We start from the raw sequence: 23,550 nt of genomic DNA, 5'->3' as shown, positions 1-23,550 counted from the left end.
AAATACACAAAATCCTATATATGTCTAGCACATGATTTAGGGGCAAGGATAACAAAAGATTAAAAATACAACTTAAAAGGTTACATTCTAGCACAAATATAGTAACCAGAGAAATGAAAACAAAAGATTGAACTGATAGCATTCAAAAGCATCAGATATTTGCTTATAACACAATTTGTTTCTAATGGCTTGCCTAGAATGAGTGTTTACCTTCCAAGTGCTAACCTGTCACCTCCCCCAATAATTGAGGAAGGAAGGAAGCAGGTTTCGCACATTAGGTATGTTCCATTTTATCTGAATTGCATCCAAAATCTATTATTGACAGCTAGATAAGAGGCAATTTTGAGATACAAATGCTTAAAGTTTTACATACTGCTCAATCAAGTGGGTCTTATTTTGCTTCTTCATTTCCCAAAAGCAAAACTGTTTACCTATTTTCTAGATTACAGTTTCTATTGATTCTCATGCGGTTGGTTCTTAGACTCTCAATTAAAAGACTAGGCAATTAATACATTATACCAGGCATGTCCAACTTCCAAGAGACTGCGACCTCAAAAGTTGTTGAGATTTTTTGGGAGAGCCAAAAAATGGATCTGCTCTGAGTAAAACTTAGAATGCTGCCCTTCAATGCATGCCCAGTTGCTGGACTCTACATTAACATATACTGTTAATTTTTTTCAGAGACCTTAACAACTTGTCCACCTAGACATATATTTCTCTTCCGTGCCCCTGCCCATTTTTTCTAGTGCTGCCACTGTGTGTCAGGGGACTAGAAGTCCTCTCCCAATCAGTCCCTTACATGCCTCCTTTTTGCCTTTTCCACCATTAGAACATCAGTAAAGCCAGATGTGTGACGGCAGTCCACCTTCCTTCCTAAGGAAAAGACTTCTGAGGGCAGATCTTCCAATGAACATAGGATTGCACCCATAACTATACAGTCGCACCTTGGAAGTCGAACGGAATCCGTTCCAGAAGTCCGTTCGACATCCAAAGCGTTCAACTCCCAATGTGTGGCTTCTGATTGGTTGCAGGAGCGTCCTGCAGCCAATCAGAAGCCACGCTGGATTTTTGGCTTCCGGAAACTGAACAATCACTATCAGGTTTCGATCACTTGGGAGCCGAAAGTTCAAAGGTGTTCAGCTTCCGAGGTTCTACTGTATATGCATTATTGTTAAAGAGAGGTTGAAAAGAAAATATAAACGGATTATAATTTAGTAGAAGTCAGTGAAATCCATTACTGTACCAAAAATTGTGTGGGCTAAAGCAGACATGGCTAATTATGTATTCAGTATTAAGCATAGCATGAACATTAAATAAATTGTGATAAAATAAAAACATTAATTATTTTACTCTTCAGGGGGGTGGAACCTGTCTAAATGAAAAACAACTTTCGTAGGAAAATCCATTTGTTTTTTAAGGTTCCTGCACCTAGGAATAATTTATAATAATTAGAAATCTAAATCAGCCATTTTATCAGGACATTTTATTCTCTTTTTACCAATTAATATTATTTCATTTAGAATATATATGCAGACTAAGAATAGAGGGGGAAACTATAAAGAAGTTCATGAAATCAGCAGTGAAATAAATTATCTAAGTAATGTGTGGGTTCTAAAGAGAATTAAATGAGACTTGCACAGCAAATCTTTGAACAGCATTGTTTTTCACCACCTACAAGTAATAAATGTTTGGTCTGGACATCTGAACACTCTAGCTAAATTAGTAATATTGGAAAATATGCTTTACCCTGAATTAATTCCAGAATACAAACCTTTCAGAAAAACCACAGGAAACATAATTACTTCTTTTTCTTTCTTTCTGACAAAATATGTACAAACATTTACTCATGAAATCAGTTCTCCACAGTAAATTGTTGGTAAAGAAGTGTACCAAGAAGCTAACAACAGAGTCTGTAGTCTCAGTTTCAGACAGGAAGGCAAAACAAATACCTCTCTTGATGTCATAGCCAAATTAATGATTCGGGTAAACAATACAACTAAAATGCTTTTTGTAACTGATTTCAGTAAAACATGCTCACCTGTCTTGACCTTGGTCTCCCAGGAGAAAACTTTCTTTTGGTGATAGCTGGTTTTCCCATTCCAATTTTTGGAGTGAGCGATACGTATGTTGTTGGAAGAGTTATAGAGGATTCTAGTGGTGACATCTGACTACGCATTGTGTCATGTGAAGAGCCTAACTCTAGTGAGGCTGCTGGTGAGGAAGACACACTGGACTTGTTTAATTCAACAGATGATGAAAATAAAGATTGTGTTTCAGCTGGCGACTTTAAAGATTTATCTTCCAGTGGTGAGCTGTCAGTTGCACAACTTTCATTTGCAGGAAGAGATGACGTTTCATAATTTTCAGGAGTGTCATCTCCTTCTGCAGCTTCTGACACCATCGTTGTTTCTACTTGCTCTTCCTTCTTACAGGAGCTGCTCTCGCTATTGACCAAATTGAAGGTTTCCGATATCTTTGCTACATCCTCAGGTATCTCTGGTGGAAGCTGAGATTCCTCTGTGGACATTTCAAATACCTCAGTGCTTTCCTGTGATTGTTTTGTTTCCTCAGTTTGCTTGTCTAAGACTTGCTGCATTGTATTTGAAATATTTTCTGTCATTTCTATATTTTTATCAGCATGATTAAGATCAGATGCAGGAGTCTTTTTAGGAGATGTTTCTATTTCACTTTTACCAAAATGGTCAGGAGCCTCTGTTTCCAGTTCACCATTATTTTCATTTAATGAGAAGCCTGAAATAAATTAGAACATTTCATTTGAGTCTGGAATTAGAGTATCTCTAGTGTAAAAGTGTCTTTAAAAAAATATGTGAACATTCGTGAAATATGTGAAAAATATGTGAACAGTTAACAAGCATGTGGGGCCTGTACTGCTAGTCCTACATCTTGAAATTCTGAAGATATTCTATTATCATTCTGTATCATATGATCTTGGGGAAGATTGAGGGCACAAGGAGAAGGGGACGACAGAGGACGAGATGGTTGGACAGTGTTCTCGAAGCTACTAACATGAGTTTGATCAAACTGCAGGAGGCAGTGGAAGACAGGAGTGCCTGGCGTGCTCTGGTCCATGGGGTCATGAAGAGTCGGACACGACTAAACAACTAAACAACAAAATCATATGATCAAACCATATGGGTTCCATTTAGCAATCATAGCTAATAGCCATCGGCAGAACCATCTTCCATGGTTTGTCTAGCTCTTGAGCAAATAAAGTATGAAAAAATAGTTCCTGCTTGTTTGTCCTGATTCAACTGTTAATCAATTCAATTAGGTGGCCCACAGTTTGAAACTTAATCCTGGGAACACTTTAGCCTTCCCTTACAGGGAAGATGCACAAAGCCCCCAGTCATGCTGACTGCCCTTTTCGGTTCATTTCCCAGCTCTGCAATTTCCTTCTTTATGTACAGTGACCAAAACTCTACCCAGTGTCAGTGGTGTAGCAAGGTCAGGTGGTACCCGGTGCAGAAAATTTCTTGTCCATCCCTCCCATTGAAATTATTAACAGAAGGAAAAATAAGATACTTAGAGTTGCAAGTGTTATTTTCTGGTTTATTTACTTAACATTGTGAGCATAAGCACTTAAAAACCTTTTTCCTAACTTTTTTCTCTGCAAATTTTGAAATCACATCATCAAAATCAATTCCTTTCACTGCTTTGTTTTCAACTGACAAGATGGCTAAGCCAGAAAGCTACACGCTGAGTTTTTGTTTTCATTGAATTATCCACCACTAAAATGCAACGAAGTCTAGAATATCTATTATCCAGTACCAATTTCAACATCACTAAATAAACCCTATCATTTTCTTCACCTTAAACATCAGAATATCTCCTGCATAGTGAGGTACTATACATGCACAAGCCACAAAATTCTCATTCTTCACTTGAAGGAAAGCAATATTTTAGTGTGGCAGCACGTTGGAACTCCATATGGATATGATGTGGTTGCCTGCTAAAAAAATTTTTGTTTAGACAAGCCTATCCAGAAATGTAGACACTGTCATGTATTTTAATCTGGTTTTTAGCTAATCATTGATTTTAAATTTTTTTATACGTTTCGAATACTTGGTTTTGTTTACTGCTAATTTTATTGCTCTATTCTTTTTGTAGACTGCTTTAAGGTTTGTTTAAAACAAAGTAGTATATAAATATGAAATAAATAAATACATGCCTTTGGTTCTGCTTAGTTTATCATTATTCCAAACAAAGCATAATTTAGCACATAACAATGCAGATTCATATGGTGCTGGAGGAGACTCTTGAGAGTCCCATGGACTGCAAGAAGATCAAACCTATCCATTCTTAAGGAAATCAGCCCTGAGTGCTCACTGGAAGGACAGATCGTGAAGCTGAGGCTCTAATACTTTGGCCACCTCATGAGAAGAGAAGACTCCCTGGAAAAGACCCTGATGTTGGGAAAGATGGAGGACACAAGGAGAAGGGGACGATAGAGGACGAGATGGTTGGCCAGTGTTCTTGAAGCTACCAGAATAAGCCTGACCAAACTGCAGGAGGCAGTGGAAGACAGAAGTGCCTGGCGTGCTCTGGTCCATGGGGTCATGAAGAGTCGGACACGACTAAACGACTAAACAACAACAAATGCAGATTCATAATGCCTATTTGAACTTGAGGTGTTCTTCGGTGCCCCAGTGAAGTAAAGCGAGGTAGAAACAGAGCCTTTTTGATAGGGGCATCTTGGCTCAAGAACAGGCTCTCCAGAGAAGATCACCTGGCCCCTTCTTTATGTTATTTTTCAAAAGCAAGTTTTTAAAAACAAAAACAAGACCCTTTTACACACCCAGGCTTTTAAAATGGAGGTGGTGCAAGGAAATCTATGGCATAACCATTGGCAATAGATGCTTTCTCCTGACTTGCTGGTTTATTACTATTATATATTTCGTTTTTAATATTTTGTTGTAGGCTACCCAGGAAATGTTTGTTGATTAATGGCTATATAAATCTAATCAATCATCATCATATGAATGTCATACAGAACTATTAAACCAAATCTATACCCTGATCTCTGGAGCTTATAGTTAAGATTGAAAGATGCAATATTTATTTTTATTTTTTGCTTTAGGCAATAGCTGCACATGAGACCCTCATGTTCATTTTTTTAAACCTCTGTGATCCCTAACTTAGTTTCCCCCCTGTGACTTTTCCAACTGGCATTTTCTCCATATGCTGACTTTCACCCCCAGTGGCATTTGCATAATTAAAAAAAATTATCTAGCTTCTCCTGCTTTTTTTCACTGCCTTCTTAATTTGGCATTCACAAAAATCTTTCAATTCTTCCCTACCAATGGGAATTAATAATAGACTTCCCTCATTCTACTGCTCAAGTGAGCAGGATGCATAGATGCATCCCAGCCTTGGCAAGAAAAGTCCAGTAATCAACTATTAACTCCACTGCTTATTATAGAAATTATTTTGTACTTTTATATTGTGCATTTGTTTTGAAGACCTTAACAATACTTTGTACTGTTCCAATGGCACATCCTCAAAAAAGAAAAAGAAAAAAAGGAACATCTTAATTCTTCAAATGCTTTTGGATTTAGATTTTTGTAAATAGATTCCACATACAGTATTTATGTGCATATGGGTGTATTGTGTCACATCAAAAGAAAAATGCTCTTACCATCTGTGCCACACTTAACCGTTGATTCTTGAGCAAGGCTGCTATCCATTACTAGTTGGTCCTTGTTGGCAACATCTCCTCCTTCTTCTGTTTCCATTTCATCTGCACAAACTTAAGCAGCAAACACTTTTAAAAATCTCCATGCAGCATTTATTGTATTACTCACCATCATTAACTTATCTTGGAGCTTGACCTTTTTGCTTCCACAAAACGATATTTTAACAGTGAGCACACACAGTTAACGGTTTACTGTACACAAGCTAATGCACCCACATTACTCTTCAACACCAGCACTGGGGAGAAACAAACCATAATCCCTGGTTTAGCAGTACATGCTTCGATCAAACCATGGTCTGTAGCCAAAATTTGTGCTTTCTTTTACTAAGCATGGTTTGTTTCAACAAAACAAGTCATAATCCTTGGTTCAGGCATAATGCTATGCCAAAAATTGTGGTATGTTTCATCCCAGTAGTAGATGGGAAGAGTGAAGCAAGCAGGATAAATTCATACACAGTAAACCGATAACTACGGTTTACTGTTATGCCTGAATGCTGTCAGCATGATCTGAATGAGTTAGATGGTAAGTACAAAATTTGGGTATAAGAGAATATCTAATTCATAAGTTAAGGGAATGAGTTTCATAATCAAATAGGATACCATAAGCACTTCTGTCAGGGTAAAGTGTCCTAAAGCTTGTACTGCTTTAAATTTGGCAGAATTGTAGCACAAGTATTAACATTCTTGTACAAATTAACACTGCCATTTAAGACTGACCCTGGAAATAGCTTCAACCTCAGTGACTTCCACAGACTTTATCAAAGTGTAAAATAGGAAACTTTTATTCTATGTCCATGATTCAATGAAAACAAAGAAGAAATGCTGAACTTGGATTGTAAAACTTGTAAAAGCTGTAAAATCCCAACATTTCAAATTAATAACCTATCTTTTGGTCACAAACTCTCTGTAGTATATCCTAACCTGAAATCTACTTTTAAAAAGCCAGAACAGTAACATGCTTTCATACTAGTAAAACTCATTAAAATGCACAAAAGCAAGCAGGAGCATGGAGACGACCTCTACAAGAATATTAAACTCTTAGCTCCTAAAAAAGGAGATCCACAGAGAATATTACTGTTAAAAGGCATATGAATATGTCTTTTTATGTGAAAAAGCCTAGCAAAGTTCAAAATGGCAGAACAATTTGGAGTGCTGCTGAATTCAGTAACTAATCTGTTCGTCTTGGAGACTGACATCATTAAAGGGAAAACTTCAGTATGAGGAAATGATCATTTACATTGGCTTCAAATCTGAAATCATTGTACAAAAGTAATCTCTTGGGAGTATGGAATGAAACAACCCATCTCCTATAATAGCTTCATATTTTTCTTTGTTGTTAAAATGGCAATGCCACTCTTGCTGTGAGACAAGAATATATTCCACAATTTTTCTTCAAGTACAAACCATGGCAAAACCTATTCAATAAAATAGTCTTTTGCTTGGCAGCATGTTCCCCTTTTTTAAAAAAGCTGAGAATGGTGCTATAAAATTCGATATTCAATTTCTGGAAGACGTTTTAGTGTTAAAGGTTTTCGGGCATTGTCCTGAGAGCCTTTGGAGCTGGAATCTCAATGACGTACAGTGGTGCGAAGATTTTTTAAAGATGATTGTATTCCCCCCCCCCCCGTGCTTTTTGGCTGCAATGTTGGCAGCCATAATATTATATAGGATGTGCTCCCCAAATATCAAATGAAAGACAAGCAGTGGGCATGGAAAATATGAAAGGAGAAAGAGTGTCTTTTACCTGTACCAGTTTCAGGAAGAAGTTGGTCAGTATCCATCACATCACATGCCTGCGCATGTTCCTCTTCTGCTTCTAAGTATCTGCAAAGACTGCAGGTGTATTCTTTTAAGTGAGTATCCAGTTCGTTATCGGGAAATTTGTCACATTCTATGTGAATCCACCTAAGGGAACCATTAGTCAAAAATTCACATTAATGAATTTATTTAAAATGTCCCACTGAAGTCCTATCTTCATTGTAAAAAAATAATAATTTTTAAAACTCTGGATTTTCTGGATTTTTGGGCACCTCAAATCAAACCAATACCTAAAAGGGATTCATAAAAGCATCTGAATCCACTTTACTTGCAGATGTGATCCAATGCGCTACATTCAATAATGAGTAATTGTTTTGTGTACATATACATAACTACAATAACCCTACAAGAATTAGTTCCAGATCTATTTAAAACTTGAAGAAGCCAACCATACACTGAACAGTTAACCCTATATGGTGACAGAATTTATCAGAAGATTCTGAGAACCTTGTGGATGAACAGTAGTTGATACGCATATAATATTGCAGAAAATGAAGCGTCTTCAATAGATCAAAGCTGGATGCAACATGGGGCCACTTTAACAAAAAGGTTGAGGGCCATTAAGAAGTAGCAGAGTTATCCAATCCTTTAAAATGATAGTTAGGTTTCCTACCTTTTGCACATATGACAACGCAACTTGTCTTTTTGCAAGTCTAGATTGGAGGATTTTTCACAGAAAGGACAAGGCAAATTGTCTTGCTGACGGTAACAACTATCACACATAAGACAGTTGTGATGCCACTGACTACTGGTCCGTGTGCCACATTCTGCACATACCCTGCAGTTCTGAAAATATGAGAAAAGGAAGTATTTCCTGTTTATGATACTATGCTATTGCATCAAAAACAATCACTGGCAAACATGTTCTACATTGACAGAAAGAGGAACTTTAATTTTATTTATTTGGAAGTTTAACGAACAAAACTAGTAGTCCATAATCTATTCAAAACGCAGCCTAAGGGTAAATTTTCACACTGCACTTCCACTAGACAAGAAAGTCTTTGACAAGGATGTCTTTTATGGGACATAGTTCTCTTGCCAGTAGAAACTTAAGTCTCCATGCAGACACGATCAAAAGGATTATTAACCTTTGATGGACAGAAAATAAAATGAAAAGCATCCTTTCTTTCTCCTGAAAATTGAATTATATACTAACTCTTGACAATGTAAATATAGTCTGAATAAATATCTGCTCCTCTATTGTAAGTTGGGACTTCTTTTTCCCTGTAAATGTCAATTTCAAAGGGGCGAGAAACTGATCTCTTGATTTCTAAATCTGTACTAACAGTTAGTAAATTAAGTATGTGAGGTAAGAAAGAATATTGTGTTATATATTTGGCATACTTATCCCTCATTTTTGCACACGTAGCTAGCCGTGTTGGTCTGCCGTAGTCAAAACAAAACAAAAAATTCCTTCCAGTAGAACCTTAGAGACCAGCTAAGTTAGTTATTGGTATGAGCTTTCGTGTACATGCACACTTCTTCAGATACCTCTTTTTTTGCACTTATTTTAAAAGACTGTGGTTGGCAGAAGTAAAGGTCACTTGAAAATCAACATGAGATTAACCAGAGATTCTCTGTGTTGCTATTCATTAGCTGAAGTGAGTTGAGTGGGCTAAAAGAACATAAAAGCAGGCTTCTTATGTAATCAACTTCCAATTTCAAAATGTAAACTCACTTTGCATTTCCAGCCATTTGTTGGTACAGAGTCCATAACTGGTTGTAAACAAAAAGTATGATACCCTTTGTCACATGTATCACACACAAGCATCTTGTTGTCTTCTCCAGAATGCCTAGGAAAGAGGTTAGCAGGTTAAGCTTGCTGGATAGGAAGGAAAATACTTTAAAAAACAAAATAGCACTTTGCAGCAAGGTTGCTAAGCACTAAACAGTAAAGCACCAACTATAAAATAAGTTAGATGATCCAATGCTGAAGCCTGAAGTCACATCTAATAATATAGAGCCAATACTTCAGTTTCATTACTTGACTCTATTAAATGTCATGCTACTCCACCAGTGCAACATTACAAATCATAATTATGCACTCACAAATATTAATAACAAATACTAGAAAGGGAGAATTAAAAAGTCTAACAACTATTAATTGTTATGGAAGTAATGAAATACCAATCAAAGCCTTGCCATATATGCTAAAGTTGCTGCAGATAATGTGAGAAGTAAATGATACAGGGGAAGTGAGTAGGTGGGAGAGGCCTTTTCTTTGCACTAGTCTCAATACCCTCCTTGAAACCAACTCAACTAGGGCTCTGTTGTGCCGTGCTTTGGGCCAGTAAACAAAGAGAATCCACAATCCATTGTGGGTCTCCAGCACCAAGAGCAAATATTCCTAATGGAAAGTTTTCTCCACTCTTCACTCAAGAATGAAGAAGCCATATCAACATTTTGGTGAGCAAATCATGTTTGGTTATGGAAATCAGGGACCATTCCCATAAACCTGTCCAAGTGCTTATCTTCAAGTTCCACAGAAGAAGAAAAGGAGGAGGTAACAGCCTTTAGTTAAATTCTCTTACACCTTTTATAACCATGGTCAATACATTAAAACAGATTTCCATGTCTGCCTCACCTCTCAATTTCTGCCTCAGAGAGCACCCTCTCCCATTTTAAATAATACAATTTTATGGGAATTTCCTCTTCCAACTACCAAAGCACCTTGTCTCCATTATCAGGCTCTGGTGACTACAGAACTGTCACAGGACGGGATTGAGTTTCACAACTCCCTGCAGTTCTAAACACAATAAAACCACAGTCTACTTTTGCTTACTTGCAGTTCTGGCACACTTTGCAATCGGGACACTGCCAACCTGCCCGTTTTATAGGTGTCACTTGTATATCCAGGCACATTCCATGGTAATGCTGGCCACAGGTTGTACAAAAAAGCTGATCTAAGAGGTCGCCAGGGCTATCACACACTGCACAGTTTGCTTCTTCCTTTGCTGTAAATTAACAGGTGAATTTTGCATCATTTTAGAAGGAGTCGTCATAAAGCTTTACATTATATAAATATTTTTATCCCGTTATTCCAACGCTACATAAGAATTAAATAAGCTGGCAAAATACAACTGAAGAATATATAAGAAATCAGACGTTTAAGTGCATATGAAAGCAGACTGTGCATAATGACACTTTGCATAGCAAACTGCTTCACACAGGTTACATCCTTTAAAAATGAAACTAGTATTGGAAAATTTGTCCTCCAATACTTTTAAAAGACAAGCAGCTTAGTGGGAACAATTATTTACTAATATATTAAGAGCGATGATTACAAAGTGGGTGGGTGAGCAGCCACAAGTAAGCCAATGGTAGGCAGCCTGGCTTCCTTCCCTTGATTCTCATGAGTTTGTTTGAAGAGCTACAGATTGGGAAAGGAGGGAAATGGATTTCCTGCCACTTTCCTGACTGTAACCCTTCACCTTACTCAGAGCAGCTAGAATTAAAGACTGGAAGTTGGGAAAGGCTGGGACATAACTCTCTTCCCCAATTCCCTTTTATTATAGTTGAATAAAAGGTAAGCAATAAAGAATTGATCTGGATCCAGTAACAAAAAAAGGAATTTTGTACTGATCATCAACAGGTATGAACTGAAGCTTTAGCTCACTACTGCTACTTACATCTTTGTGGGGCCTGGTCAATGTGGTCTGGGCAAAGAAGGGAAAAATTATTAAAGTCCTGAAAAGTGCCTGCTCCAGCAGCACATGGATAATGGTACATCTGGGTGCATTTCTCTTCACAGCATTTGATAGTGGCTCCAAGGTGCTTGCAATATGCACATCGCTGAAAAACAAAGCATGCACCTATTTAGTATTGTGGTTAAAATCAATCCCACTAAGCAGAAGGTTCACAGGAATATAGCATTTTTCTGTGTGCTATGAGCACTTCATGCTTCCTTCCACAGACGAGCTTTATGGGGATGCTGAGTTCATTTTCCAGCAGGATTCTGACACCTGCCCACACTGCCAAAAGTACCAAAACCTGGTTCAATGCCCATGGGATTACTGTGCTTGACTGGCCAGCAAACTCGCCTGACCTGAACCCCATAGAGAATCTATGGGGCATTGCCAAGGGAAAGATGGCGAGAGAAATCAATGTTTTTAATTCTTCGAAGCAAACAGGGTTTTTTAAATTAAAATTATTTACAAACACAATACCCTTAATAGTATCCTAATTACTGTACAACAATCTAAATACACACAAATCAGTCATAAATGATGAACACAGTAAACGTTTTAAAGATACTCATAGCAAGTAATTCAAATTACAGATATTACATGTAACCGCCACCATAGCCCAGGACAAATGAGCCCAGGTCTTCACTTGCCCTAAAAAAATAAAAATAAAGGGAGGTGCCAAACTGTTCTCCCTTATCAGGGAGTTTCACAACATCAGTGCAATGATAAAGAACGCCTTGCTGCAAGCCCTCACTGTTGTAACTTCCTGAAAATACAGGATCCAAAACAAAGTCATCCTATCCAGCTTCAGTGGCTGGTGTGGAATATGCAGAAGGTACTTCTCCAGGGATGCAGGGATATAGGAATTTAAATTTACCCTAGCACAGAAGGATAATCTAGCATTGAACTTCTACTGCTGAAAGATCATTCTTTAGGAATTGAGGATAGATACTGTCAGTCACAGCAATCAAGTAAGAATAGCAGCCTTTAAAAATAAGCAGTCCATTAATTGATGTTGTGGTCCCAGACCAGAAATTCTCATACTGTATACAGATTCCAAAATCAGCACTTCATCCCCTATACACCAAGGAGGTACCCTTTGTTAGGTAGCTTCAAATGACTGGACCATTGACTCCTTGGAGTATTAGTAAAGACCAAATAAATCCCCATAGCTTGAAACCTTGTTACCTAGAAGAAGTCAACAGCTGCATAAAAAAGCACTGACCCATTAACTGTCCAGATACAGCACTCAGTGTGGGGGCATTAACTTTACTATCTAGACCAGACATTTTAAATTTTACATATCAAATTATTTCAATTGTAGTGATAATTCAAGAGATGCTTTGCATAGGGACTATTATATTTCCATCTTCCATTAAATCACCTTTTTTTTCCACTATTGGGCATACGCAAATGAAGTGAGGAAATAATTAACAGATTGAATAATATGAAATAGACTGCAGAATTCAGGTCTTTTCCTCCATGGGATTTCTACTGTCTGCAATAACAGCATGCCTAGGCACACTGCAGGACCAAGTCTAATTAGTGAAAAGCAAAAGCAAATTGGAATACAGTACACAGATAAACTGAGCAACACACATTACAGATTGCTATAAAGTGCTGCAGCTAACAACATGGTATAATTTAAAATTCAACATACACATGTTAAAAAGCTTTGGCAGTTCCTTAGGTCAGTGTCAAGACAGCCTCCTCCATTTGCCTCAGCTGCAGGAGTGCTAACCGTGGTCCTGAACCTACTGAACTCTGAATTAGCACCTTGATCCTTGTCCAGGGTCCTGACCTTGCCTTAGATCCTGGCCAATTCTGAAGCTCTGGGCCATCAACTCCTCTCACAAGGGATAGGGATAGTTGGGAGAGAAGGAAGCACATTTCCTTGCAACCCTGATGACATTCACACATAAGGCAAAAGCAGGAAGTAACCTTCAGGGAGGTGCTGCCATTTCCTGTACCTCTCTATTAACCTCAGTTCAAGGCTTCCTGCTTTAATGGCAGACCATTGTCTCTCAATGTGCCAATGGCTTCTGAAAAGCTTATACCCTAATCTCCCATAAGCAGAATTCTCTCCACAATTGAAGACTGAAATGGTGCCACTTTTTAAGTTACTCATATACTCTGAGTATGTCTTCTTAGGAAGGTCAACTTCAGTCTGGAAATCACTACTTCATAACTCAGTTAAAATACCTTGCCATTTTGCTGAATTCTTCATATAATCACTATAATGTATCAAGCTTTACTATGTTCAGCCACTGACATCCAACCTGTACATATCAACAATTTGTCTAGTATGTTATAGTGCAGTTAAACTGCGTAGCAATATACTGTATTTATTTTTAAAAATGTTTATATCACAGCTTTTTTTAAAAAAAGGGGGTTCAGAGTGGCTAATAAAAAAATACTATTAAATTAAAATACAACAAAACAAAACACTCTAAAGATAGAATAAAACACATGAAATCATTACTATAAAAGAGAAACATAAGCCAGGGGGAAAAAATCTTAACTATTGTATCAAAAGCCCTTCAGCTAAAGTTCACCAATAACCAAATATTTTCCTAAAAGGAAGGTTTTCACACTGTGATAGAAGACCAACAAGACAGGAGCAAAACAGATTACTCTGGGCAGGGAATTCCAAAGTCTAGGGACAGCCACTGAAAATATTCCAGTGAAAATAAAATTGATATTATTGATATTATCTGTTACATTTCCATTAAAAATGCTGTAGGGGTCCATATTCAATATGCATCATATTCAAATACAACCGCACTGTGGATATTGGAATTTTTTACCCCAAACGTCCAACATATATGGTTTCCATTATTTAAAAAAAACGCACACAGCCAATTTAAAAGGAGTTCCTATTTTTAAAAAGTACAATAATTACAAACGCATATAACTTTTCTAACCTACTTATTTGTTTGACAGTCTTTTAACTCCATTGGGCAATCAAGTTAGCAGCACTGACCCCCTCAACTTCACACTGCTTTCTCCTCAAGTTATCAGCCAAATTTTACGCAAGTGGATTGCATAAAATTAGATTTTCAGAAATGAGAACAATCTGGATAAACTTGAGAAACAGTGAAAAATGCCTCACACGTGTTGATTTACAATATTATGCAGAGAAACAGAGGAGGGTGGGAAATGAAAGGCATTGAAGTGAACCCTTACAACACATGGTAAAAAACCATGTCGGCAATTAGAAGCATTTGGAAACTTAGCAAGAAAACCACTTTTATAAACAATGTGGTTTATGAAATCTGAATAAGAAAAAAAAAAAAACCTAAGGAAATCAGCATTTGTTTAAACCATACACAAGTGATAAAGCACTCAGAAGTAGTAAATCCCCACAGGGAAGTTTTACAACAGCTGCTGACTGGAAGGCTTATTTTTCCCCCTGCAGCAGAAGCACTGTTTTGCTACAAACGAGACTAGAAGTTATGATCCAAGGAGCTCAAGTATGTTGTTATTGTAACTCTGCCTGACCTTTAACAAAGAAGAGTTCAAACAGCACACGATTAAAATGTTTTTAAAGGTGTGTTACATAAAAGCTACCACTGCAATTCTGAAGCACAGAAATATTTCATAAGGACATTTTTTGAAGGGGGAAAAATCAGGAAATGTCAAAGCACACTGCACAACTGACTGAATGGAATTTAAAGCAGCTGCAGGTAGGGCATTTGAGACTGGCTAAAGATGCCTCTTAGCAGACACCTTTATTCTGCAGAACAAAACTTTGTTTTGCATGATCAAGAAAGCAAGCTCTCAGAACAAGCAGTTTTCCAAGGTTAGTACAGAACTAACAGTTTTGACATGTTATTTGTCTTGGATAAATATTCTGCTTAGTGCTGCTGAACTAGGACCCAGCACCCATATCTTCCATATAGCTAACAATGGCCTATTTTCTCCCATATCTTTCTTTCAGTTTCTTCCTGGTTTCTTGGCTGTTTCACACATTTTGTTCCAGCCATGCATTCTATCTTTCCTTCTACTTAGAATCATATAATTGTGGAGCTGGAGGTGACCCCAAGGGTCATCTAGTCCAGCCCCCTGCAGTGCAGGAATCTCAACTAGATCGTATGTGACAGATGGCCACCCAGTCTCTGCTTAAAAAAAAAAAAAAAAAAACCCTAAGGAAGGAGAGTCCATTCTACTATCTAACAGCTCTTACTGTCAGAATGCTCTTCCTGAGGTTTAATTGAAATCTCCTTCCTTGTAACTTGAATACATTGGCTCAGGTCTTACCCTCCAGAGCAGGAGAAAACAAGCTTGCTCCATCTTCCATGCAACAGCCCTTTAGATATTTGATGATGGCTATCATATCTCCTCTCAGTTTGCTCTTATCCAGGTTAAACAGACCCAACTCCCTCAACCATTCCTCATAAGGCTTGGTTTCCATACCCTTTATCATCTTGGTTGCCATTTCAGCTTGTCAATATCCTTCCCAAACTGTGTGGCACAGAACTGGACACAGTACTCCAGGACTGGTCTGATCAAGGCAGAATAGAGTGGGGCTATTAATTCCCTTGAACTATACCTTTGTTGATAGAGTCTAGAATAGCATTACCTTTTTTGCTGCAACATCAGACTGTTGCCTCATGGTAACCCATAGAAGTAAGTAGATACAATTCTGCCATTGCTTAATTAAATAAGTTTCCATAGATCAGTCGAGAGAACCAAAAATAGAGCAATTGTAGCCTGATTACTCTTTTCCTTTTTTCCTAGCTTTGCCATTTTCCCCAAGATGGAGGAGCTGGCGCTTCAATTTCTGTCATAAAGGAAAACGAAAAAATAAAAAAGGCACCTGAGCGAAGAAGAAACAGAGGCAGAGATCATTCTTTCTTTTTATTCCAGCTAGAACGAAGGAAAGAGCTTAAGCGGAATGTGATAGGAACTCAGGATGTCATATGATTCTTCACAATGCAAAACTTATTCATCTGATGTCATGGAAGTCCATAGTGAAAGGGAAAAGGGGTTGAGTGATCCCAAAAGAAGTTCCTAATTACAAAGAGAGCTTCTGGCTGCTGGATATAACTAATACATAGCAGGTGTCTTCTAGAGAGGAAAAATTCCCTTACCTGTGCCTTTGTGGTGACTTCCCTTATTCTCTATTATAAATGCCTTTCGCATACCTTTTTCCTATTCTCCAAGTCAGGACCTTAATGCTAAATTGGGTTCTCTCCAAACAGTACTGATTTGCCATAAGCCAACTCTTACAGCTAATTTGTCTATATTGCACCCATATAAAGTAATTAGACAGCAAATGTTAAAACATTATTGTAATTTCTAACCTATTAAAAGCTATGTAAAATTTAATCTGTCTGCTGCTCAGCTTGACCACATCAGTCAAACAAATTCTTCCACAGAACAGGCATACCTCAGAGATATTGCAGGTTCAGTGCCAGATCACCGCAATAAAGTGAGTATCACAGTAAAGCAAGCCACACTTTTAAGTTCACACTATACTATACTGTATTATATTAAGCCAGGCCCCACTGGCTGCAGGGGCAGCAGGGGGGGGCAGAATCCCAGCCAGCTGGGGCAGTGGGGGGCCAGGCTGCACCAGCGTCCTCATAAGGAGCAATATCCACAAAGCACAATAATGTGAAGTGGAATAAAACAAGGTGTGCCTGTATATTATTTTTCTCAAGCATTTTGTTGAATTTTAGATCTACAAATGGATAAATAAGGAGAGGACACACTGGGACTACTTTCCACACTCTCTATTATTTTTCTATTATTTTCCATTTCTTTATTTTACAACTTAAAAATTTAAATCACTTAATTGCTGCATGAGCTTTCAACTTGTATTAAGACTAGCCTTATTCAGCATTTCCTGGGGGGACTAAACACATTTGCCAACTTTCTGTATTGAATTCCACAGTACATTAAGCATGATTCTTAGCTGAAGCAATTAACTGTTAAGTAAATTGTATAGTTTTGATAAATATTTTGAAAACATTGATTCTTCAATCCTTTAACTATGTCCCAAAACAGATGTGCACAACTGCAAATTCTATTTGCTTCCTGGTTTCTGAAGTGTAATGACATTTTTACAACCACACACGATGCCCTCACCCAGGAGTAAAACAAACCATAATAATTCTTCACCATCTGTTTCTTAATTTTGCATTCAGTTAACTTTGCATTCCAAACTAAAAATCATTTATTTCATAACACACATTGTTCAATTGGTAGAAATTATAGCTGGTAATTTTTAAGGGCTTATATCTGTAATGTTTCCATTACTCTTAATTTAAGTGCTATTAAAGCTACCATATGGAAGACCCATGTTTATGCTACCCCAAGAACCATTGCCCATTATAGCAAGAAGGTCATTTGCACTCTCTCCCAGTTTGCCCCCCCCCCCAGTATGAGACAATTGTATTTAAAAGGTATGGGGAATATTGGAATTTTTGAAGCATATTCACAAAGATGTGTTTTTAAGAAAGTTACACTGATTAAATACATCAAGATCTGCAAGCTCACATATTGTCCCAGTACAGCTTTATCTCACTTTTCCGACTAAACATAAAGCACCTAGTGTGCCTGAAGGGGTGGGGGGGGGTGTGCTAAAGCTCCACAGTGTAACTGAAACAGAATGAACAAAATTATACAATTGTAGAAAATACCAAAATCCACAGAGGGAGAGATAATTTCAAATGCTGCCAAAGGCCTTGGTAAATAAAAGGTTTTCTTTTTTAACTGGCACCTAAATAATACAGTGAGTGGCTGCCAAATGAAACTGGGGAGGTGATTTCACAGTCTAGTTGCAATCCCAGAAAAGGGTCTGCCTGCCTGGCTACCTAACTTAGCAGCAAAGAGTGTAAGCAGATGGAACAGAACATGAGCATACACACACACACACACACACACACACACCCAGACACAGGCAGAGTTGTATAGGAACAGGCAGTCCTTAACATACCCTAGTTCGTGGCTGGCTTTAAAGGTTAAAACAGCTGTTTGAATTGTGCCTAGAGACAAACTGGCAGGTAGTGCAAGTCCTTAAGCACTGGAGAGAGATACTCAGACCTAAGAGCCCTACATAATGACCTGGTGGCTATGTTCTGTACGAGTGGAAAATTTCTGGACAGTCTTCGGAGGCAGTCCTGGACATAAGACTGCAGTACTTTAAACTTCGATGTAATCGGCTTCCGGTTCTGCTTTGCCTTAAAAGAGACAGCCCCCACAATAGTGGGAGATTGTTGGCGAAGGAAAAACAAGGATGATTGGAGGTAATTATCCTTGCACATTCCCCCCAGGGATTGGGGTGGGGTGGGGAATGGGCTTCACTTGCAGTTCATCCCGGTACCTGGCTTTGGCTCTGGCATGGAATGCAGGGGGCAGGGAGGTGCTGAGTGCAAAAGCACTTCGCCTGCCGAAAAGCCTCCAACACCGCCATTAAGAAGCAGAGGTTCTCCTGTTAATTAGAGCTTAATTGGACTAAGGTACAGGAACGTGCTAGAAGAGATGTGATCACAAACCGCAGAACAAAATCAACTGCAAGGACTTTAAGGTTTGAACTTGAGATAAGACTTCATTCAGTGCAAAAGACGGTGGGGGGGGGGCAGCCTCTGATTTCTTTATTTAAAGTTTTCTTCATTTATGATTTGGCGACCCTCCTCTGAATGTTAGTTCAAATTATATTTGTACAAGCAAGGATGGAAGAAATTGGATTATAAATATGGAATATAACATCAACTGGAACCATGGGTGTAAAAAAAGGAAAAGGGGAGGTAAGCTCTATTTTGCAAAAGGTTTACAATGGAAACTTAGAGCTGACTCTTCCCCATCCTTTATTATTTATGGAGCGAACTCAATAATGCTAAGGGGACTTGGAATTTAATTTAATTGGCAGTATAACTGTTCATATATCTTCAGTTGGAAGGAAGGATGAAAGGAGTCTGCCAAGGAACTGATAAGGTTCTTTATTGAGTCATCTGCAGTTCGACAGACCACTCTTCTTCCCAGACTGAGAGGGAAAATGGTGAAAACAGGTTATTTATTGGGACAGAGTGACTTTTGCAGCTAATGTTAAAGTTGCAAAACTATTAAGCATGGGACGGAGTGATGGAGAAATTTCTGGAACAATGGGATACCAGCTCCGCCCAAGGCATGATGGATAACAGCAACAACCAGGGGAATGAGAGATATAATATCTTACAAGGACAAGAAGAAACACCATGGACAGAATAATTGCCACACACAGGAAGAACAAGGATATAGTTTGAGTTCCTCACTTGTACCTTTAGAAATGATTTAATGTGTCAACACGAATAGAAGTTATTAATATTGTAGTTGTTGTATAAGGGATTATTATTATGACTGAAATGGAATGGAAATCAATAAGATTTTGGAATGCAGAAATTAACTAAATAATCATTCATTAAATCTGGCACGTGGGGGCCCACTTTATTGAAATTATAAAATTCAGTATTTGAACGATTGGTATTAATAATTGTATTATAAACTGGTATTGTTATAATGAGGCTATTACTGGATTGTAATTGAAAAATAAAAATCATTATCAATAAACCTTGATGTTATTAAAGCAGAGTAATTATGGCAAGATCAAGTTAATTCAGAAGAGCTCCTGCTAGCTAACCAATGAAAGGTGCTTTTAGGCTACAGATGCCACTTGAACATGCAACTGCAGATTTGGATCTAAAAAGCAAACCCAAACTGCAGACCTGATCTTACTAGAAGGGTCAAATCCTATAGAAACATGCTGAATATTAATTAATACAATAATTTTTGCAACCCACCAACTTAGTCCTCATCTGGTCTAGCTTCAAGTTACTGGCTCTCGGCCAGCCCATTACTGAGTCAAGGCACCTGTTCAGAATTTTCACTACCTTACCTGGTTTAGGTAAGCAGAGCTGGGCATCATCTACATTTCTTCCTAGCACATATTTCAGCATTAGATAGCATGGGATATGGAATCTTGCAGAACCCCAGTGCACAAATGCTATGGGCCGGGCAGAGGTTCCCTTGTAACACCTTCTGGAATCAACTCACTAGGCAGAAAAAAAACCACTGGAGCACAGTGTCCCCAAGACCTACCCTTTACTGGTGATTTCAGAAAAATCTCATATCGACTAATACTAGAAACTACTGAGAGGTGTAGTCAGCAGTGAAACCAACAACATGGGCACAGCACAACATCCTTTCCCTCAAATTTTATGGCATCCCCTTCTTTCTTTTGGCTGTGCAATACGTTATGAATCAGGAACATGGAAAGCTTATTATGTTAGATATGCCTGTGTTGATTTAACCAGTTTTTTTGCTTGAAAGGATAGAACCAACTATAACGAAAATAATAAATAAATAAATATAGATAGATAGATAATAAGTGTGACATTTTTTGTTATGCGTGTTATTTGATATTTTTAAAATCTATGAAAAATATTGTATGATTGTATTAAAAATGATTGCCACTTTGTAGTAGCAATTAGCAATTAATACAGTTTAACATAAAATAACAAAGATAAGGTAGGTTCAATTAATTTCTAGTGGTTAACAATGATGTGAGCAAAACAAAACCACTTGCCTTCTATTTTCGAAAGGCTATGCTGCTTAATTATTTTAGGCATATGTCAGATTCCAGATACTTCAGCAGTGGTCAGCAATTTAATGCTAGGACCCGTGATGAAAGGAGGTAGTAATACCACAACCTTGATTTTGTCCAATTAAAAAAGTGAAATGAAGTGGATAGAATACCAAATAACCACATAGTGCTTAATAAGGTTGACATTTTTGCAGCGGACAAAATAAATGAACTGCCAATGTTAATGCACGGAACAGGTCCAAATAAAATTAAGAGACTCTGATTATGAGGCCCTTCTACTAGTATGCAACGCCCGCCTTCTAGCTTTACTTTACCTGCCACCCAAGTACTTTGACCTTTTTGTTTTTCAGATGAGTGAACACTGCTGCCAGGGCCGACCTTTTCCAGAAAACGTATCCATCATAGGAGTCCAGATCTGACAGGGAGCAAACATTTTCAAGATGCCAAGGCAGCCTGATGTAATAGATGCATGAATCCACTCCAACCAATTATTTTTCTTAAAATTATAAAAATGCATCTCTTACCACAACCCACCTAATAAGTGCCTTTTAATATTCTAACAACTCAGTAATTGATTTGCTGACATGACATGAGTTCCAAGCATATAGAAGAACTGTTCAGTGCTCACAAATCTCCAGTGAATGCTGCTGTAACTAAAAAAAAAGAGAACAGATCCAAAGGTCTGTGTTCTTTGTGTAGGCTTCTATTGGATGCCACTATTGGATGTATGTAGAAAAACAAAACAATATATATGAATATGGGTGCAGATCCACTGAGACGCAGGGGGGTGCAGATTCCCAGGTTTATCTTACTCAAACAGGGTAGCCAATATGATGCTCACAAGATTTTTGGACTACAAATCCCATCAGCTCCAGCTTCACGTGAATCATCAGGAATGATGGGAGCTGTAGATCAAAACATCAGAGGATACCATGCCAGTTACCTCTATACTGGAACAATGCTACCTATATACCATTTGTGACTCAATGCCTTTGAAAGGCAAATCAACACACAGAAGCTACTGGAAGCCGTTTTGAACAATCAGAAATATACAGTGCAGGTTTATGTGCAATTCCCTTACCATACTACACCTTCTTCTTCATTATTATAGTTAAGGGTCAGTATTTATGTAGGGCTTTTCCTATGCATTCAATAGCAGTCCCATGCTTGAAACAACCCTGTAATATACCGTAGGCAACTTTGACTGCACCAATATTCTACAGAAGAGGTAGTACCAAAGTGAAATAATAAAGCTCATCTATGGTTGCTCAGTTCAGCCAAGGTGGGTTTTTAAAAACTCATCTCTTCATATTATATTCAAATCACTTTACAACACCACACCTATATATCCTTTCCTCCTATATAAATCTATAAGGTGCTGGAATTATTCTTTGAACCCATTTCCTTCAACTGTTCACTACTGATTGAGAAGTGACACACTGCCTACTTCCAAATACTTCCAAATCTCCTATTGTTATAACATTAAGAACTGTTTGTAACTATAAGTAATTAAGATAAAATTAGTTTCTCAGTATTTATTTGTGCGCACAGCACAACTTCATGCACAGCTAGTTTTATTGCTTATCATTAATAATCAGCTTTCCCAGCTGTTGATTTCCATTTGGCATATAACAAAAGAACATTTTCTTAAATGCATCACTGAACAATATCAGTGAGCACAGAAGACATAATAAATGTAAATATTAAAAGAACATATTCTAGAAGCCATATTACATGTCTTCTATATTCAAGTCACATATGGTCACCAAATATTTACAACCTAAGTAGATCGTGTCAAAAACTCCTAACACTCCTGTTGAAATGTACCCGTAAGTCATCACTACAACATTGAAAAGTAGTATACTAATCCTTAAATGAACTAAAAATCCACCAAAGATGCTCAAATCAATTAACTTCTGAGTGAACCAGCACTCCAGTCCAAATTCACCACCAAAATTTATCACAAAATCACATCCAAATAGCATCGTAAGATCATAATAGCAGCCAGCTGGATCTGGCCAATAGCCCACCTTGCCCAGCAATCTGTTCTCACAGTGGCCAATCAGATGCTTGTGGGAAACAAAAGAGCAGAATATGAGCACAAGTGCATACGCCCCTCCTGTAGTTTTCAACAACTGGTATTCAGAAGCATATCCTGGGCTTGGTTAAAAGAAAATTGGTAGATACATGCAACACCTGTGCTGAAAAGTATACAAACTAAAAGACCACAAGACCAGGTGAGGAAGAGCAATCTCAATCCCCTCTAGCAATTTTAAAGGAAGCGTACTTTATTTTGGCCATTATTTTTTTTTAAGTGCTTCCTACTCAGTTTATGCAAGAAGAAATAAAAATGCTTAAAACTCAATGATAATATGTTAATTCAGGGTACACACAGAAAACAGCTTTGCTAAGTGCTAGTGCATAAAGGAAGCGTACAGTGGAAATCCCTTCAGGAACGTAAGTCCTTTTATGCATCTCTGATGGGGTCTTTCAAGCTTTTTTATTTGTATTTTTGTGGTTTCTCTGTCAGTTTCTCTCTGGATGCCCTTGTCTATTCTGTCTTTTTCCAAAGCATTTAAGCTTCCAAGCATTCATTGTACTTCTGATCTTATTCAGCATCAAACTTCCTTTGAAATTTCTTTGTAGCAACAACCTCTCTTCCTTCATTCTAGTACCCTGACATACAAAATGTAGAGTTCAAGAAAGGGCGCTTTTCCATAGTACTGAAGTTAAGAAAAGCAAGTGAA

At 37.9% G+C, this 23,550-nt stretch overlaps 1 protein-coding gene across 16 annotated transcripts in view; it reads right to left on the bottom strand.

The window, feature by feature from the left end:
- KMT2C (lysine methyltransferase 2C) overlaps window positions 1-23,550 on the bottom strand; it is a 143,104-nt gene that overhangs the window by 68,610 nt on the left and 50,944 nt on the right. For all 16 annotated transcript variants that reach the window (XM_083405853.1, XM_083405863.1, XM_083405862.1 and 13 more), the window contains exons 7-13: window positions 11,161-11,323; window positions 10,314-10,485; window positions 9,210-9,324; window positions 8,145-8,317; window positions 7,458-7,618; window positions 5,657-5,767; window positions 2,039-2,751 (exon numbers count right to left, since the gene is read on the bottom strand). In XM_083405853.1, the coding sequence (XP_083261979.1) occupies window positions 2,039-2,751; window positions 5,657-5,767; window positions 7,458-7,618; window positions 8,145-8,317; window positions 9,210-9,324; window positions 10,314-10,485; window positions 11,161-11,323 (1,608 nt within the window). The remainder of the gene's footprint in view (window positions 1-2,038; window positions 2,752-5,656; window positions 5,768-7,457; window positions 7,619-8,144; window positions 8,318-9,209; window positions 9,325-10,313; window positions 10,486-11,160; window positions 11,324-23,550) is intronic.

The sequence above is a fragment of the Podarcis tiliguerta genome, assembly GCF_965153285.1.
Source record: "Podarcis tiliguerta genome assembly, chromosome: 12".
NCBI lineage: Eukaryota > Metazoa > Chordata > Lepidosauria > Squamata > Lacertidae > Podarcis > Podarcis tiliguerta.
The sequence above is the reverse complement of the archived record's forward strand: the minus strand, read 5'-3'. Positions and strand labels throughout refer to the sequence as shown.